The sequence below is a fragment of the Lactuca virosa genome, chromosome 7 (genome assembly GCF_052849685.1).
Source record: "Lactuca virosa cultivar CGN04683 chromosome 7, Lactuca_virosa_CGN04683_v6, whole genome shotgun sequence".
NCBI lineage: Eukaryota > Viridiplantae > Streptophyta > Magnoliopsida > Asterales > Asteraceae > Lactuca > Lactuca virosa.
This window is the reverse complement of record NC_136432.1, coordinates 65909777-65923225: the sequence shown is the minus strand read 5'-3', so window position 1 is coordinate 65923225 and position 13449 is coordinate 65909777. Positions and strand designations below refer to the sequence as shown.

The following is a 13449-nucleotide window of genomic DNA, read 5'->3' as shown; positions in this document are numbered from 1 at the left end:
CAAATGGCTGTTGTGATACATTTTCACTTAACGAAAAAGATAGTTTGTGCAGTCTTGCTTGAAAACAAACAGTACATGATTTGAACAAGTCGTTTGTACATTCCTTATTTGTAAGAGATAGTAATCTCATTTTTTCAAAGGGTAAATGACCTAATCTTTTATGCCAAAGAGTTACATCATTCTTATTACATGAAACTAACTGATTGACATTGATAGATGTAGGTATCTTCAAGTACTTGTCCCCACGGATGTACAGATTTTTCACCCTTTTTCCTAAAATGAAGCTATCCTTGGATAAAGGGGCCTGCATTGCACAAAATTCATCAGTAAATATGATCCAAACTTTTAACTGATTAGTGATTTTGGCAATGGATATGAGATTGTGTCTGAATTCTGGAACATAGAGAACTTCACGAAGATTAATGGTGTTGTGAATTGGAACATCTCCAATCTGAAAAACCAGTAAGGATTGACCATTTGGCAGTGATATGGAATGTGGTTGTGAGAAGTTCATTAATGAAGAGAACAAAGTTTTATCCGAACAAATATGATCTGTTGCTCCCGAATCAATAATCCATGACGATTTTTCACCACTTGAACCAAATAACACATTAAAAATATATGACACACGATTTCCAGAAGAATCGATATATTTACCTGCAGAGTCCATTGATCCATCAGTGATCACAGAGGTGATTTGAGTAGATCCATTGTTATTGTTCAGAAGTTGCATCAATTGTCTGTATTTCTCAGGTGATATAGATTGAGAATTATCAGCAACATTGTTTGCCATTGAGTCCACCTTCTTTGACTTTGTGAATTTAAAATCAGCTGGAAAACCATTAAGCATGTAACATGTTGACCTCACATGTCCTGTCTTCTTATAGTGAGAACAACTTAGATTTCTTTTTGATGAATGATTGACTTGCATCGCCATGGCCTCAGTAACAATATTTGGATTAGAAGAAATCTCTCTCTGTCTTTCTTCATGAATTAACAAAGAATGAACGGTAGCAATATTAGGCAACTGATTCATCATTAAGATTTGTCCTCTTATAGCTTTATATGAATCGTTTAATCCCATCAGTAACTGAATTAAACGTTGTTCTTCCATGAATTTGTTGAGAGCAGCAGCCGATTCACATGTACATGCAGGAACTTCTTGTATCATTTTCAATTCATCCCATATCTTCTTTATTTTTGTGTAATAGCTTGAAAAATCCTCAGATCCTTGATTAATAGAGTATAATTGTTTTTGAACTTGATAAACCAAAGCACCATTGGATTGAGAATACCTTTCTCTTAATTCAGACCAGATCTCCTTTGCTGTCTGAAGAAACAGTACGCTTTCCGCAATTTCTTTGTTTAAAGAATTCAAGATCCAGGAAATAACCATTGAACTAACTCTATTCCATGAGTGAATGAGATCTGAATTTGCTTCAGGAGGATTCAAAGAACCATCGACAAAACAGAGTTTGTTCTTCGCTGAAAGAGCTAGAGTCATCGATCTCTTCCAAGCTGCAAAACCTGTTCCGTCAAAGAGTTTTGACACCAGAATCGTACTCGGATTATCAGAAGAACCGAGATAATAAGGACTTGAAATCTCAATGTTAGATCCATTGAATGCATTTGGTTGATTTGGAATAGAATTTGACATGATTGAAAAACAGAGATCAAATGAGATGAACACAAGACAACGAGAATGAAATCAAAAAAAAGAAATCAGGAACTTCCGCTCTGATACCATGTTGAAAGATGAATCAAGAATTGATTGAAAGAGAAAATGAGAGAAAATGATTTTCATTATTAAAGAATAACTTTACAATAGATCATTATATACAGAAGAAAGGAAAACATTGCTTATTAGTTACGTATGACATGGTACTTCTATAATAGAAAGTATAATCGTTAACTTGTTGACTTAATCGTTGACTTGTTGACTTTTCTTCTCCAATACCAACTCCATTATTCGGCTGTGAAGCGGAGAGTGCGTCGATTCACAGCCATGATTCAAATTCTCTTTCTCATACTCTCCGAGATGGCATTGATAGTGTTTTTCGTGCTCAAAACCCCTATAAGGAAGCTTGTTATCAAGTCAAGCGTGGTCAGGCACCAATCGTTGTAAAGGCAGTTGGATCAACTACATTCTTCGTGATGATGTCTAGTGTGTATACCGTATAGTGTGATGCAGATCCATAAACGACGGAACAGAGACGACGACGGCGATGGCTAACTTAATCCAAGTGATTTTGCCCCCAAACATCTCCTTGAAGCTTCTCTAATGGATACGCCTTCAATTTCGTTAATTGTTTTAACCATGATTCAGGTGAACGGTCCTCCCTTCTGGCGACGCCTTCTTCTAATCACATTTAATGAGTGGCTGGTGAGATCCAGCGAAACGAGATCTGATGGCCGCAAGACGAGATCCGGAGGCGGTGGCTGGTGAAGCAAGATCTGGTGATGGTTCGGGAAAAGTGGATGTAGATGTAGGTAGTTTTCTATGGTGGGAGGTGATGAAAAAACAAATCTGGAGAGTGTAAAGGTGACAGTCGGGTGGTTTCCAAGGTAAGAGGTGGAGGGAGATGCCAAATAAGCAGATTTGGATAGAGTGAAGAGGTGCAGGTCTGGTGATTTCAGCGGTGTTACGGTGGTTCTGGTGGTTCCGACAGTGGTCCAATGGTTGTGGTAGTGATTCAGACAGTAGTCTGGTGGTCCAGATCTAGAGAGAGAGAGGGGGGGGGGGGAGAGAGAATGTATGTGTGTGTGAGTGTGTGACATATTGATATCAAATTTGTTTAAAAAAATATGGATATAATTAATTTTTATTACCCAAATACCCTGAAGGCAATTAGAAAAACAAAGGTGCGTGTTTTTTGAACTCATAAGCTAAAAAAATATTCTCAAATGTTCTCAATCTCAAAAATGTTCTCATTTGAACATACACCTATATATATATATATATATATATATATATATATATATATATATATATATATATATATATATATATATATATATATATATATATATATATATATATATATATATACTAGTGGTGTACCCGCGTAAACCGGCTGCAACGAATGCAAGCGGGAGGTAAGTAGTCTTTTCCAGGAATTAACTTTCTTTTGATATGTGCCATGTAGTTTTCTTTCAGAAAATAATACCTTTCGGAACACATATCGAATGGTTTTGTTTTGCTAGTAATTTCCCTCATTTTCTCGGGTTTTTGGATTTTTGATTTACATGAAATAGATGAATCTAGTTCAATTGCCATAAAACATACGCATATAAAGTATGGGTGAGAATGAAAGTCGGGTATACACCTTCAGAAAGGGAACCCAGTTAGAATTGCCAATTCCATAAACGGGACCCATGTGAATGGGACTGGTTCTTGTTCCTAAAATTCTGTATTGATCGGTTATTTTCTCTCTGAACATAAAAATATTATTTGATCAGATCATTGAATCAATTATTTCTCTTGTTTCTCTTCCTTTGTTTCTCTTTCTATTGAAATATCTTCAATTTTTATTTCTACACACATGTTTTTTGGGGGGTCTACAACCATTATGTGGTATAGGGGTTACATCCGGTATGGGAATCAGTTATTATATTTATAGAGCCTTTACCCGATGGGCACTCGACAAAATTGGGTTTCTTAATGAAAAAGCATTTATAAGTATAAATGAGTGATCTTTTAAGACCAAAGTTGAAGCTTTTGTAGGTGTTGTGGGACAATAATCACATAAGACTATCATTCCAATCACGAATTAGTTTATCTCAAACAATAAAAATTGTCCCAACCTGTTGTGGAACCCGGTTAGTGCACCCCGATAAAGGTCAGGTATTCTCTATCAAGTCGGATATGAAATCTTTAATAAGATGTTATCTCATTAATTATTAATATTATGATGGTATGAACTTACATGACAAAATGATGACACGACCTATACCTTGATGACCAACTACATCAAAAGTTCTTATATAGTTATCGAAATCTAAAGTTATCCCACATTAATAGTCAAAATTTCAATGTCATGGTTAACACATAAATTTGTTGAACCGAAACTGGAATGCAAAACAATTAGTGTATGTTAATTATTTTAATTAGGGCTGTAAACGAACCGAACGAACACAAACGAGGCTTGTTCATGTTCGTTCGTTTAAGTTAGCCGAACAAATAAACGAACACGAACGGATAAATGAACGAGTTTTCTTGTTCATGTTCGTTCGTTTAACAAATTACATTATTCATGTTCGTTCGTTTATGTTCGTGAACATACTAAACGAATATAAACCAACGAACATAAATTAACAAAGATAAAAAAAAACATAATTGAAGATATATGAACATATAAATGAATATATAATACACTAATGTAATCAAACAGAATTAAGCATATGTGAACATAAAATGAACTTATATGAACGAACATAAACGAACAACATAAACGAACGTTCACGAACATAACTGAACGAACGAGAACATTGTTCATTTTCGTTCGTTTAACTAAACGAACGATAATTTGTGTTCATGTTCGTTCGTTTATTAAATAAACAAAAATAAACGAACTTCCTGCCGAACGGTTCACGAACAGTTCGTTGAACGTTCAGTTCGTTTGCAGCCCTAATTTTAATATTTAACACAATTATATATACAGATTAATTGAATTTATGCATTTTTTTGGAATGAATCTACAATGTAATGATATTTTGGTAATTCAATTTATTTTGGTTTTTTAAAACCAAAAATAAAGATTTTAGATATTTTTTTTTAGTTAGGAAAAAATAAAACAAATAATGATGGTAAATAAAAGTAGAATTGTAGTCCTTCAATAGAAATAAGAGCAAGATACATGTGATCCAGGTGGGGATCATTTTGGTATTTTGGTACCAATATAAAATCATCATGCAAGAAAAAGCAACACATCGTGTTTCTTTGTGCAGATTTAAAAGCCATATCCCTTGGTTTTAGAACCGTATTCCCAATATGCTTCTATAATGTCCATGGCAACATGACACATATACATATCTTGTGCACCCATTTTGTGCATACCCAAACAAAAGCACAAATATGAAGAAAAAAAACTCAGTCCTTATCAAATCACAAAATGGAAGATACAAAAATAAACTATAAGAATTAAAGTGAAAATCAACCAATAAATTTTTAATAATTTCATTTAACATAATCAAACCAATAGTAACAGAGCATCCAGGATATGAAAATTTTAAGGGTTCACAGCCTTGTATCTGTAAACTACATTTGATAGAAATGACCACCCAAAAAATATAAAATAAAAAAGTTAAAACATAAGGATAAGGTCCACAACCAGCAAACATAAGATGTGAAAAGTCATTTGTAAAAAAAAAAGTATGCATAAAAATGCAGAGAAAAGTAACATTGGAGGAGAGAATTAGAAATAATGAAGATGATACCATGTTCTCATCTTATATTCGCTCCTGTCAAACAATATATGTATTCTCATATGTACCATAAACTAAGTCATCAAAATATAATTAATTTTGTCTATCTAACAGAATCATAATAGTCAAAAGGAAAAGAAATTTTACCATAATGTTTACAAAACACATGTAACTGATCCATTGGTTGTTCCTGTTCGTTGTGCTAGATCTAAACACACAATCGATAAACAATAATCAAATTTGTAGTTACTATGACATATTTCAACACTTGTTGAATCAAAAATCCATAAAATAAGCAAATAGGGTAAGAAAAAGATGAAGGCGTAGAACATTTACATCTAATGGACAATACATCATTTCCCTTACAAAATCACTTTTCCAATCGTATAACCATCTCTCCCAAAGAATTTTTTTTGTGCTCTGTACAACCTCTGTAGGCCATCGACTTGTATAAGCTCTATGTTGAATCATCATCAACAATTGATACCATTCTCAGGTAATCTGATAAGTTGGAACAATAGAAAAACACAAAATTAATGCATATTTACCTAATCAATATGTATTCTTGATCGGTGCAAGGTGTTGGGTTTCTCGATTTGTTGAATATGAAATCATCAATTGTGGAGAAAAAAAGAACCTGGAAAACTAAAATCAACATAAACAAACAAAAGAAATTGCAATTGAGACTAATGGAAAATAAAGAAGAAGCACTTGAGAGTTAAGATACCAAAATTCCTTTTTCTTTTGGTGTGGTTCGTCACTGGAATAATGGTGTCAGGGCAAAGACTCTGTGAAGACGGCATTAAGAGACAGATAGTGGAGGAAACCTAGGGTTAGGGGTGTGTGACGTTGGCATTGATGGTGACGGGATAGGGTTAGGGTTTCTCTTTTCGACAAAAAGGTTGAAGCGGGGTGACATATGGGGTGGCGAATGGCGGTGGCGACAAATGTGGACTTCAAAGGCGTTGATCATCCAGTTGAGAGGGAAGAACATTTGGGTGTTCGGTGACCGACTTCTAGGTTGTAGTGACAACGTCAGAAAGGTGGTGGTAACTGAGGCCTGCCGGAGATTGAAAAGAGCAAGTAGAGAGAGACGGAAGGTGGATGAAACGGGGACTGATTGTGTGTAGATGATATTAGGGATTTCTACCGTAAGTTACAATGAAAGGAGCGTAGACGTTTTCATTGTATGTTTAATAAAATTGCACATGATGTTATAATAGGAGTACCTCTTAATTTTCATAAAACATCAAATATGTTTTATATAACAATAAAGATAAAGATATATAAAAGAAAGTATTGAGATAATTAGATGATATTTTAAAAATTACATTTGATGTCATGTAGATTATAAGAATTTATGTCGGTTTAAGTTCATGTTAAACCGGAATTATGAGATCATAGTAGTTGTAGTTCAAATTTAATTAAAATCCAGATGACTATTATTAACCGAAATAACATTAGTGATCAATCTGAAAGAAAAAAAAAAAATCTTTACTGGTGTTATTCCGGAGAGATATCGAGCTTTACAGAAGCTTCAATTCCTCACTGCTCTTAATTTAAGCAACCAGAATCAGTCTCCAAGTAACTACTCATCAAAAAAATAAATTTCCCGATGATGTTTCCAAAGGTTTTCACAGGAAGGTGAAGTCACTGATTGCCAAGAGTAGTTTTAGCATGAAATGACTAAAATACCCCTGATATGATGGGCATGTTAGGCGCACTGAGCAGTGGCGGACCTTAGTGGTGCCCGGGGGGTCCCGGGCCACTGCTCCGATTCCGGCACGTAGTGTAAAAAAGATTTTTTTTTTAATGTTTTTTTATGTTTTTTCTATTAGGTGCACCGGCTTAAAATACGAGTGCCACTAATAATTTAGATTTTTTCGGAAATTCTTTTTTAATGTCACCTCTACTAAAATCTTCTGCGTCCGCCACTGGCACTGAGCCATCCAAGCAGTCATAAGGGGAGGGACTGAATGTATTATCTAAACATGTAATAGGAACTTATTTTTTGACAAAAGTAAGAAACCACAAGGACCATAAATAAAATCATAAGAAGTTAGATGTAAAAACCCACCGACAAACACAATAACCATCACCTCAACAATGAAATTTCAATATCATGCATGTGATGTTTCTTTTTCTTTCTTACTTTTTCTTTTGCATGATCGTTTAAATCTGTTAAAACATTAAACGTATGGTATATAAACTTGGTGACTTTTAAATACCCTAATACTCACGCCCAAAATACGTGTTAGCTCAATAATTTAATTTAACATTATAGTAATGTTTTAAAAACCGGTTTTTTAGTTGAACCGGTATGATGACCGGTTTCTGGTTGAACCGGTTCAACCGCCGGGTGAACCGGTTTTCTATATTTTTCATGTTTTTTTCTATTTTTCTTACACACACACACACACATATATATATATATATATATATATATATATATATATATATATATATATATATATATATATATATATATATATATATATATATATCATGAATTTGATGTTTACAAGTTCAAACATTAAAAATACACATCAAATTAAGTTGTAGATGAATCCAAATACATTAAAATAACACAACCATAAGTTTTAATGTTTTACATTAATTCATATACGTGAAAAAAAATATATATATATAATACCGAAACGAAATATCGTTTTAGATGAATACAAAACATATAAAAAAACTTTATAACATTTACCATATGTTTTTATTTAAAGAAAACTAAATAGATTTGAAAAAAAATCACCAAAAATTATTATGTAAATGTTATTTTTCATGTGTTTTTATTCGGTTTAACCGGTTCAACCGGGTTTTTCAAAAAACCGGCCGGTTCAATCCGGTTCAGAAATCAGTGTAAAACCAGTGATAATTGAACTGCTCTCTCCCCCGGTTTCCGGTCCAACCGGTTCGACTGGCCGGTTCAAACCGGTTTTTAAAACATTGCATTATAGTAATGGTTAATAGCAGGGATGTACCTAGGGTAAGCGCAAATAATTTTCCACTTGAAGTTTAAAAAGAAAAGAACTGAACAACATATTTGCATAAATGATAAAAAAAACATATTACTTTTAAAAAAGATAACAAATGAAAATTAAAGCTATATAAACTGAAATGAAAGCAAACAAACTTTAAAGAAATAAACAAAAGAGTTGCAGAGAGTTAAAAAGAAAAGATACTAACGAAATTATAATCAGAGAAACATAGCATGTTAGAAAACGTAGGGTTTGTAGTGTAGATCTGGATACCAACTTGGACCGTGAGAACAATTTTCGAACTAATATTTCTACCATATGTCTGGGTTGCAAGAAATTCAACCTAGGATAATCCAAGTGGACACTTACGATTTTAGGCACAGAAATCGTAAGCCAAATTGCTAGAAAGATACCGTGAAAGTTTGATGAAAACGAGAGCTAATATTTGTTTGTCTCTTCTGAGAAGGAAGAACCGTTTATATAATAAACGAGATTAGGGTTTCATTAGGGTTGGGCTGTCATGAGTTTCTTTGGAAGCAAGTAAGGGTAAGCCGGATTTTAATGAGGATTTAGGGTTACCAAAACTAACGAGTTTCGTTAGTTTTACCATAATCACCCTCAAGAAATCTAATTTCCCACTAAGTTCCCATATGTAAAATTCGGAGACCCTAGCCAGGGGCTCTACCCCTAGGACCCCGCTAGGGGCGCTTCCCTTAGTCCCCGCCAAATGGGCGTTGCCCCTTTGGAAACCTCGGACCCAGGGGCGCTGCCCCCGGTCCTCCGGTTTGTCGTCGAACCGACTTCTAATTTGATCTTATACGTGCGTGCATTCTGCACAAAACCCGAAAATATATATTAGAATACAAATTATGAAGCCTCTTAGCTCACATGTTAATTCCAGTTATATAAAATGACATGGTGACACTAAAATCACCAACAATCCTCCCCTATTTTAGTGTAACCCTTGAACAAACATAACCTTATCAAACAAACCAAACTAGTACATAATGAAAATATCGAAATGAATGAATTTCCACTTACTATCATACATTTGCAAATACTCGAGAATCAGGGTGTTCTAACAATTAAACCCATCAACCCATCTGAATACCCGAAAGTAAAATACATACTAGTTTATTGAATTTCTAGCAAAATACAACTTGACACTATTATAAAGTCGTATGTCCCAATCCTCTCATGATCGTATCAAGGCCAAGACCACAACCTCTTGAAATGCGCCTACACTTCACAATCACGTAGGTAACTCCTTTTCATGTATTTGCACATACATTTATCAAATGAATTATGAAGAAGTTAAACTTCAACCTGGCTAACTTATAGAACCGAACACATACTTGGGATGAATACTTCATGTGTTCCAATCTATAAGTATGAGCTTTCCACATTGAATTCAACTCCTAACATTATATTAGGAGGGAATTGGGTGTCTCATCATTACAGAATTAAATGGACTTTAATCCCATCCCGATTACAGACTTGTGCACTAAGTTTCTTGTCAGACCTTTAGTCAAGTAATCTGCCAAATTTTGTTGCGATTTTACAAACTCAACAAAAATCACACCATTCATGATTAGTTCTCTAATCATACTATGTCTAACACCTAGGTGTCTAGACTTGCCATTATAGACCTGGCTATATGCCTTAGCCAAAGCGGCTGCACTATCATATAGGATAGAAATAGGTGTTATCGGTTTAGACCACAAAGGAACCTCATAGACTAAATTCCTTAGCCACTCTGCTTCTTTATCAGCAGTTGCTAACACAACAAACTCAGATTCCATTGTCGAGTTTGTAATGCAAGATTGCTTCTTGGAAGCCCAAGAAATGGCACCTCTCACAAGCAAGAATACCCAACTAAAAGTTGAGGAATGGTCCTCCATGTTGGTTATACAACTTGCATCTGAATGACCTTCTAAAACCGAAGGACTCCCCAAGTAACTCAAACCATAATTCATGGTTCCCTTGAGATACTTAAACACTTTATTTACTGTTTGCTAATGTTGAGCACTGGGATTACTAGTGTACCTGCTCAATTTACACATTGCAAAAGCAATACCAGGTCTGATACTTGTCATGGCATACATCAAGCTACCAATAGCCTTAGAGTATTCCAACTGTGAAATGGGAACACCATTATTTGGCATTAGTTTCACACTTAGATCCATAGGAGTACTCACAGGAGAACAGTCGGTAAAATTAAATCACTTGAGAATTTCTCAATATAATGACTTTGAGTCATTACCAAACCTTTGTTCATCCTTTTAATTCTCATTCCAAGAATTACATCAGCCTCTCCTAAGGTTTTATGCATGTTTAGATGAAACATCTCAAAAATACGGTCCAAAAATTTCATTTTAAATTTATAAATAATACCATGGTAACCCAAAACATCTCATAAAAACATAAATAATAGTATCTCAAAACACCATATCAGAATACTGTATAAAAATCGAATGTATAAATATCAGAGTGAATCCTCCCAGACTAAAAGTTGTGGTGTGTGCAATGCAGTCATCCCGAGCTCTTCCCCTTACTAGCGGAAGTACCTGAAACCAAAACTGAAAACTGTAAGCACAAAGCTTAGTGAGTCTCCCCAAACTACCACATACCATACACATAAACACATATAACATACATTGGGCCCTGCCCTGCTACCTCGGGAACTGCCCGACATCGGCCTTGTCTGGCATCAGGCCCCGTCCGGCATCGAGCAAAGCTCGGCATACATATAAGCATAACTACTAATACACATAACATGAGCATAATCACCTAATTATAGACATATAAACATTCCTCGAGCCCCGCCCGACATCGGACCGAAATCCGGAAGCATACGAACATTCCTCGAGAACTGCCCGGGATCGGACCGTAGTCCGGAAACATACAAATATAAACACATGCAAGAATTACAAAGACATCAAGCATACTAACATTCTTCGGGTACCGCCCCGACATCGGATCGAAACCCGAAAAATATATAAACCTACATCGGGCCACGCCCGGCATCGAAACTTAATCTGGAACATACTAACATACATAAACGGGACGGCCTTGGTGCCTTCAACCCGTTCCTACTGGAGGAAAACTCACCTCATAAGCTAACTGCGAAATCTCGTGTGAGCAATCTCTGATGGCTGCTCCAACGACTCCCCGACTATCATTATTACAATAACACTTAGTCAAAATCTGATAATCCTTCTTAGGGTAAAATAACCATTTTACCCCTGGTCAAAATCAACATTCTGGTCAAAGTCAACTTCCTGGGTTGACTCAACTCGCCGAGTTGATCCATCAACTCGCCGAGTTCTATAAATCAAAAACCTTGAAATCGCGATCCAACTCGTCGAGTCATCCCCCTGACTCGCCGAGTTCCCTGGCTACTCATAGTCGTGATTAAGCGAGTCAACTCGTTAAGTCATCCTCAGACTCGTCGAGTTCTACCATATTCAGAATCGGGACATAACGACACAACTCGTCGAGTTCCTCTCTAGACTCGTCGAGTTCCTCAGTCTGTTTGGGCCATCTTAAAGGATTAAGCCCCTACTATTCTGATCTAAGCTTCTTGTTTCTCATATACACTGAAAAATATCCTTTTAAGGGTAAAGTTTCCAACTTTACCCACTACTACCCTCATTTGACGTATTTAGCTCAAACCCTAAATCCTAAGGACTTAGATCTTGGTCCATAAGTTATCCATACTCGAAACTAAAGCATGCACATAGAGATCTAGGCCCTAGACAATATTTGAACATGTAAAGTTTCTGCCTTTACCTCCATGCATGGCCTTTTGGGGCTTAAAAGGCCAAAATGACATCTTAGAGTTTGCATGGGGGCTCCAATGGCCATAAAGTTTGTACCTTTATGCCATAACAGCCCTTCAAGGTCCTAGATCTGGGAGAGTATCCACTTGGGTCGTCCATTTCCTAAAAGCTAACATTCTTCGACCAAAACCCCCAATAAAAAGATGATAAAGAGATCTAAGAAGCTACTAAGCAAGTTTGAGACTTGCTTACCAGAAAATGATGAGGAAGAAACGAAGTTACTGGATCTAGTATCTCCTTCTTGAGTCCTCAAGTTTCCCTTTCCTTCACAAGCTTCAAAACACACAAGGTTTCACTCAAAATTGGCTCACAAGCTCACACAAGGCTTTACGGTTTCGTGGCTAGGGTTTTGGGACTTGGAGGTTGTAAATGAAGCTGGCATAAGGGGATTAAGATGCTTAAATAGGGTGCAAAACCCCGAAATTAGTGTTTCACTCTGGCGGTCCTACTCGTCGATTTGAGGCTTCCAACTCCTCGAGTAGACTTCAAAACCCGCGTCCAAATCCATTTCCTACTCAACGGGTTTGGGGCCTCCAACTCTTCGAGTTCCTGCCTAAAAATGAATAAAATTATAATTTAAAAACATACCAGGAACCTGGTGTTACAATTCTCCCCCGCTTGTCTTAGACTTCGTCCTCGAAGTCTGCTGCCTCGAATAACTCTGGGTAGTGCTCCCTCATCTCCTCCTCTGGCTCCCAAGTCCACTCCGAGCCCTTACGGTGCTGCCACTGCACCTTCACCAGCTCTACCCTCTTGTTCCTTAGCTCTTTCGTCTTCTTTTAGAGAATAGCTACTGGTATCTCGATATAGTTTATGCTGTCATCAACCTGTATATACTCTTGAGGCACAATTGCGGAGTCATCCACTTGGCACTTCCGCAGCTGGGAAATATGAAAAATGCTATGGATCTGGCTGAGCTCTGCTGGAAGATCCAATCGATACGCCACCTTGCTCACCCGGGCTATAACCCTGAAAGGACCGATGTACCTGGGGCCCAGCTTTCCCCGCTTCCTGAACCGAATGACACCTTTCCAAGGTGACACCTTCTGGAGGACCATGTCGCCCCCCTGAAACTCCAAGTCTAAACGGTGCTTCTCGGCATAGCTTTTCTGCCGACTCTGAGCAGTCTGGAGCCTGCTCCGTACCTGCTGGATCCTCTCAGTGGTCTTGAGTACTACCTCAGTTTTCCCCATGAC

At 36.5% G+C, this 13449-nt stretch overlaps 1 protein-coding gene and 1 long non-coding RNA gene across 5 annotated transcripts; both read right to left on the bottom strand.

Moving 5' to 3' along the window:
* Positions 1-713: 713 nt before the first annotated feature.
* Positions 714-1657, bottom strand: LOC145126737 (uncharacterized). Its single transcript, XM_079062044.1, has 2 exons — positions 782-1657; positions 714-740 (listed from the first exon to the last, which is right to left on the bottom strand). Exons 1-2 carry the CDS (start codon positions 1655-1657, stop codon positions 714-716), a joined length of 903 nt encoding a protein of 300 aa, XP_078918170.1.
* A 3489-nt stretch (positions 1658-5146) lies between these two features.
* LOC145123865 (uncharacterized) lies at positions 5147-6618 on the bottom strand. 4 transcript variants are annotated; one of them, XR_013715373.1, is made up of 5 exons: positions 6152-6618; positions 5973-6069; positions 5761-5881; positions 5572-5632; positions 5147-5460 (listed from the first exon to the last, which is right to left on the bottom strand). It is a non-coding gene; the product is annotated as an uncharacterized LOC145123865 (long non-coding RNA). The 4 variants fall into 4 exon arrangements; XR_013715372.1 differs by having other exon boundaries at positions 5147-5632; XR_013715375.1 differs by having other exon boundaries at positions 5147-5632; positions 5761-5855; positions 5973-6061; positions 6152-6616.
* Between the last annotated feature and the right edge of the window lie 6831 nt (positions 6619-13449).